Consider the following 6,645-nt stretch of genomic DNA (forward strand, 5'->3'; position numbering starts at 1 on the left):
GGGGCTGCGCGCTGCCAGGGGGCTTTGCCTGCCACAGGCCAGGAGCACCCCAAGGGCCTGCAGCTGCTACCGGCAGCAAGGGCTGTGCACCGGAGGGGGGGTACATCCACCCATACACTCCACTCCTACATCTACCCCATCCTACACACACCCACCCACACCCCTTCACAACCCCCCCCCAAACCTCCCCCTATACACAATATACAAGAGTAAGACTTTATTTTTAAGCTAGTGTATATAATCACCTCTATATACACTATGCAAACGCACGTAAATCAGAACAAAAATATTTTTTGAAATAAAGTTAAAAAATGTTATAGTAGATGTTTGATATTTTTATTTATTTATTTTTTTTTTAATATACAATTTGGCTTTTTTCTGGTTCCCGAATGGCAATCACCCCTGTCCCAAAAGCAATATTTTCAGGGTGGGCCTTCCAGTGGCAAAGGTCAGGGGCTAGAGATGAGACTTCCAGTCCTAAGATGGTGATCATTGGGCGGGGCTACCCTTGCAGCCCTCCACAGGTCACCGAAAGTCATTAAGCGGTTCTCCAGCTGAAATAGTTGCCCACCCCTGGGCTAGAGGTCAGACCTGCCAGGCCATATTGACCTCCAAGGGTATACTGTGAGCTGTAGAGAAGCAACACCATGTTTTTGAGGGGGAAAAGGTAGGGCAGAGATGAAGAACTGGGCTTTTCACAAACCATTTCTTCATGCATATTGGGAGGAACTGTTCCATTTGTTTTAAAATTCTGCTTAATTTGGGAACTAGAAAGCAGGCAAGTTGAAATAGAGAGCTCTGTTCCAGGGCAGCCACATGCTCACCTGTTTTGCCCAGAAAGCTGACCAGCCCAGGTAGGAGCGTGAGCAGGTAGCTCCTAACCCAGCTCTGCTGTCATGCAGCAGGTGGCATCGCCATAGGAAGCAATTCCGTTTCTGTTGCCTCGACTGGCGTTGAATTGGGCCTTTTTGGAACTTTCTTATTCCACCAGCTGGTAGCTTGGCCTCCACCCACATTGTACTGATACAGCTAAAAGTAAGCCAGCCTCGCTAAACTAGGATAACCCTGTGTGTGTGGACAGTCCCTTGAAAAACAGCAGATCTAGGACCCCAACCAAATCCACGGCCAGCTCCTTCGAGGTGCAACCTGTGTTTCAAATTACTTCTCTCAGTCTACTCTGTCTTGATATTGTTTCCTCAATCTGTTAGCTCCCCTGAGGCAGTGGAAGCTGATAGATTGAGGAAGAGACTGGCAGATGGGACAGCTGGATTAATTTACCTATGCTTCTGCTAGCTACCATAGTTACTTGCTTATAAGACAAGGTCCTCTGTCCCCACCATTTAACACTGGGAGGGAAAAGCTCCTTGTCTTAGATTTGAGTATGAGGGTGGAGGGGGACTGGTGGCTACTGTGGCTTGGGCTGCCTATCCCTGTCCTCTCTCCCCATTCTCCCCACCCCCATGCTGCTTCTGCACCCTGCCATTTCCCCTTGCAGCCTCTTCTCCCTATTTTCCCTCCACCCCCCCCACACACGGCCTCTGTTCCCCCTTCTCTTTGTTTCAGGAGAAGAAATATTGCAGTACGAGTTGTGGCAGAACCAGTACCTAGCAGTCAGAAAGCTGTGTTAAGCCTCAGAATATGAAAGTTTCGATTCCTGTAGCAGCTCTTTTTAAAAGTAGTTTTGTACAGCCCCTTGCAGTCTATGGCAGGTGACATCCAAATAGGTTGTATGATGGAACTTTTTGCCCTACAAGTATTTGAACAGTTCTGTGGAAATAAGGTTTTACTTTGGGTAGGTATGAGAGAGTTAGGATTTCTTCAGAAACACTCTGGGTGGTTCCTACCTTCTTATGAAGCTCTGGGATGCTGCAGTAGTACATTTGAAGTGGCTGTATTCACAGAGTTAGGAAATGTTTACTTTGGATAACTTATATAAGAATTCCCTGGGAAATGAATTGCCAAAAAATAGGGATCATTAGAAGTGATTGAGTTGAATGGAAATGAATTATGTGGAAGTACTAAGAGCTGGGTAGACTAGCTACACCAGAAGCCACCAGGGATACTGTTGACCAGAAGAATCTGATGAATAATGAATGAGTAGCGAGTGGGAATAAGAATGGTTTAACGTGGCATGAAGGAGGCATGGTGAGAAATGTTGGACAGCTGCTGCAAGGTTGTTCCTTATCCCAGCTCCCCTTTAGTGCCCCCATGAGTGCCAATATGAGCTTTGTTTAAAAATAAATGAATTTTCAGGCCTTTTTGGCTGTGAAGCAAACCTCTCAAATGGACCCCTCCCCTGTGCTGCTTTCCAGAGTTTTGCTAAGAGGATATGAATAGGCTTCAGTGCCCCAACAAGAAGAGGAGGGGCCCCCAAGCAGACCTGTTGTGCGTACCTCAGATGAGTGTGGGATTTAACACTAACATCAAAACAAATTATTTCCCTCTCGGCATTTTAGCAGAAATCCCCATGTGTTCTTGGATTGCAGTTGGAGCTTGGGTAGAATAGTACCACCGTTCCCACACCACAGCACCCATGTCCAGTTCCCAGTTCACCTGCTGGTCACAGCACTTTTCAAGTTCCAAGAGGGGTAGCAAGGGGTTAACAACTTACAAGAGTAATGGACAAGAAAACAGACTGAATAACTAGAAAAATGTCCTGGCAGTGAGATCTAGGCTCAGAATTGCCTCCCAAGAGACATGTCCAAACACCTGGGATGTGTTCTGACCTAGCCAAAGTACTGTGGTATATTCTGTAGGGAGCAGTCCCTCTGCGTGGGGTTGGGCAGGAAGGGGAGGTCCCCTGTCAGTGAGCTCTATTGTAGTAACTGTCAGACCATGTTTACTGGTATGGTTGACAGAGTTGAACTAGCTAACTCCTGAGCAGCTGGAACAGCAGCCTCATCCTTCCTCCCGGCTAGGCAAGACCAGGCTAAGTGATGAACACCTTTGAGCTTTCTTCTCCTGAAAAGGAGCTCACTTCCTCAATCAGTGAACTCAGGTGACCAGTTTCTCACTATGAGCTGCTTTGTCTATCTTGCCAACAGGAAAAGAAGAAGAAAAAGAAACACAAGAGCAAGCAGTCCTCCGATTCCAACAGTTCAAATAGCTCTGACTCGGACAGCGATGGGGCTCAGCCAGCCAGCAAGAGGGCCAAGCATTCAGAGAAAGCTAGCAAGTCTCAGAAGAAGAAGAAAAAGAAGAAGCATAAGAAAAAACACAAAGAGTGAGAGGGTGGTCTCTAGCAAGGGACCTTGGCACGGTGAACTCCCTGTCTCCCTGCTCTAGCTTTCTGGAGTAAGCTGCCAGAAGAGAGCAGAACTTAGTTGATACCTGCTTGTTCTAAGGACAAGGAATTTTGTTCTACTCAAAGCAGTATGCAGTTGTTGATGTTAAAGATGCTGACTTTGAAATTAATTATCCACTATTAAGCTAGAAGTGAGCTGCCATTTTCTCCCACTGAGGGGCTAATGGGTGTGCCTGCCAAAATACATTGATTACACCCATTCATCAGCAACTCTCATCCTGTAGCTTTAAGGTCCTTTGGGTTAGCTGCCAATGGTATACTCAGTTTCTCTGGAACAGCCTTGGACCAGCTGTCAGGAGTATGCATGATATCAGTGCTATATCCAGTTGCCTGTGAATAGATGGAGCTATGCCATTCAGGTTTGGTCTCTCCAACCAGTCCCTTCAGAGCATTTGAGCGGGAGCCATTTCACATTCTCTGAGCTGATTGTCTAGTTGTGGAACCTCCTCCCTGCTGATGCTTGCATAGCAGTCACCTCTCTGCATATCAGGCCTTCTCTGCACACTGGGATTGTATCATAATAATTGTGCAGTTAGGGCTCCAGTTCAGCTGCTGATAGAACAACTGCTAGTGTGCACAGTTTACTGGCATAAATGTCCTTTATATGCTAAAGCTTGTTTCCATTCCCATAGAGAAACGTCTTTCCTTATAGGAGGCACTGGTATAACTGCACCTGTTCTACAGGGGTTGAACTATCTATATTACTAAGAATGGTATGGCTTTTATGTGAGTCCAGCCCTCAGTGTCATCTCCCCTGCCTGTAAGCAGTGAGATGGTGGCAATCAACTAAATTATGTTGGAGAGACTTGCAGTAAATGTTAATTGTGTTGGTACCGTTAGCTATGTACATTATAAAAAATACATAAATCTCTAAACTACTAAGTTGTATGCTATACTGCAGTATTTTATTTCTCGTGATTCACCACGGTCAACAAAATAAGGGCCCTAGTCTATATGTGCAACTTGCACTAATTTAAGAATGGTATGACTTGGGTTAGTTTAAACTCGAGTCAGATAAACTGAAGGTAAATGGCAGTAGTTTACCATTAAACCAAAGTAAGAGTTAGTTAAATTGGGGCAAAGTCCTGAAGCCAACTCTGCTTTGAATTACTTTTTCTAGCTTGTTCATAGAGATGAGCCACAAGGAAGTGTCAGCTTCTGGATGCCCTTTAAAAATGGATTTATGCTGTCTTGTGCTTCAAGTGCTAAAAAAACAAACAAACTCTACAGCTCACCTGAAGGTCTAACAGAATTCACAGATGTTAAATCAGAAATGGCCATCTGGGTTCTTTAGTGTGATCTTGCATAACACAAGCCATAAAATTTTATCACAGATGACGAAAGAATGCCTGACTGAGAGAGGCAGTGATCTGTACTCATTTAAAACTTTTTCTGATGCACCTGTTTAACTCTCATTAGAGAGAGAAGCAGTCTTTAAAGGTCTTTAGGAAATTGACTGTAGAATAAGGTAAATGCATAAACTAGTGGAAAGTTGGGAGTATGGTGATACAACTAGGTCTGCTAACAGGCTGAAATGGAAACATAGCTTTACAGGACTAGTTGGGCTATAATAATCACTCCTGTCTGAAAGAGCTTTAAGTGTTTGTACCATGCTAAAGGGCCCCTCACCTCCCTGGGGCTTCAGCAAACTTGCAATGTAAGTTGTGTCCTGACATGATTTGTTTGCTTGTTACAATAGTCTGAACTCCCTCAGCTAGGGCAGGGTGTGAGAATTCAGCCCTCAATTAAAAGGAGAGACTGCTGAGAGAGAACTACATCAGCTCTCCAGTGAAGTCAGGGAAACTTCTAATTACAATACAGCCTTATATGCTGACACATGGTGTGATTTCCCTCTTTCCCCCATCTTGGCAGGAGAATGGTTTTGACAGTTGACCTAAACCAGTGGAGTGGAGTTTATGGGGGGGGCAGCCACTCTAAAATTCCCCATAGCCCCTGCTGCTGGTCCCTCCCTAATCCAGGTGCACACCTTCCCCTCTCATGACCCGCTACTGCTTACCCAGCTGGGGCATGACCAGGTGAAGCTGAGGCTTGTCTGGAAGGCGTGGGAAGGCTTCTGCCACGTGTTTGCAGCAGCACCATCCCGTGTCTCCCCGCTGCAGCCGGGTGAGGCGCAGGAGTGCATAGCCCCCGCTCCCAGTGTCTTCCACCACCCATCTGTAGTGCAGCCTGGCCCAGTCTGCCCTGCGGAGATCTGGAGGCACATGCCCACTCCCATGCCCTCCCACACCAATGGCGTGTGGTGGTATGCAGTGGCAGCCCCCCCTCCCCAAGTCCTGCTTCTCCCTGCCCCAGCTGGACAGCTTGTCCTAGCCCCAGCCCCAATCCGTCTCACACTGTGGAGGCATTGATCTGTCCCCCCCACCCCACACACCCCTTCCCTCTCCCCTCTGCCCACCACAACAGACTTACCAGCTAGAGCAGGGGTGGGCAGTTATTTTGGGCAGAGGGCTGCTTGTTGAGTTTTGGCAAGCCATTGAGGGCCGCGTGACAGGCGGCCCAGGCCAGATGATTTTCTAAATTTTTTAGGGGACCCCCTGGCCAGACAGAATGTCCTGGCAGGTCATATGCAGCCCCCGGGCCACATTTTGCCCACCCGAGCTAGAGGTAGCTGTGTCCAGCGTGGTGGACTGCTGTTTAGTCTGGCCGAATTTCCGAATCAGCGCTGAATCTTTGAATCCGATTTGGCTGAATCGAATCCGGACAGTGACTTGAAGCAGCAAATCGAATCGCTGTCCCTCTGAATTGGCTCAATCTGAATCAAATACTTGGTGCTTTGCCCAGGCCTAGTACATATGCTGTTCTGACTGCTCCCCCTAGCAGGATTGTTGTTGTAATAACTGTAATGTCCCTTTAGAAAAGTCGAAAGCCAGGTGTGCTGTAGGATTTTTGCTGGCAAAGGCATAACAAACTGTGCCTTATGCCCACAAAACCTATGCCAGCAAAAGTTCTTAGTATACACAGTTACACCAGCAAAAGTGTACTCTTACTGGTAGGGCAGGAGTAAGCCATCCTGACAAAACTGGTGCCCTGTGCTTAAGAATACTTTTGCCAGTGTAACTTCTACTACCCTAGTAAAGCTTGTTGTGCAGACCTGACGTGGCCCAACTTGTGGTTGGTGTCTGCACATCGCATACCAGTGCATTGCAGAGAGTTTGGTAACAGTAAAATCATAAAGTTGTCCTATAAAGCCATTCTTACTGTAACACTGGCAAAATACGGATGTGGGACCTTAGAAGCTATTATTGGGGCAGTGCAGAATTGTAGTTCCAGGAAGGATTTTCTCTATCTGTTCATTGAGAGAAGGACTGCGGTACATTGTC

At 46.8% G+C, this 6,645-nt stretch overlaps 1 protein-coding gene across 3 annotated transcripts in view; it reads left to right on the top strand.

Annotated features, from left to right (window-relative positions):
- The window catches only part of ZCCHC17 (zinc finger CCHC-type containing 17), a 94,319-nt gene that overhangs the window by 25,897 nt on the left and 61,777 nt on the right, over window positions 1-6,645 (top strand). The window contains exon 8 of one of the 3 annotated variants that reach the window (XM_090058013.1): window positions 3,045-4,182. The exons of the other annotated variants lie outside the window; for them this stretch is intronic. Coding sequence (XP_089914139.1) covers window positions 3,045-3,227 — 183 coding nt within the window. The 3' untranslated portion in view covers window positions 3,228-4,182. Of the gene's footprint in view, window positions 1-3,044; window positions 4,183-6,645 lie in introns of those variants that run through there. 3 annotated transcript variants of the gene reach the window in all.

The sequence above is a fragment of the Crocodylus siamensis genome, chromosome 7 (genome assembly GCF_052110815.1).
Source record: "Crocodylus siamensis isolate JL-2025a chromosome 7, ASM5211081v1, whole genome shotgun sequence".
Taxonomy (NCBI): domain Eukaryota; kingdom Metazoa; phylum Chordata; order Crocodylia; family Crocodylidae; genus Crocodylus; species Crocodylus siamensis.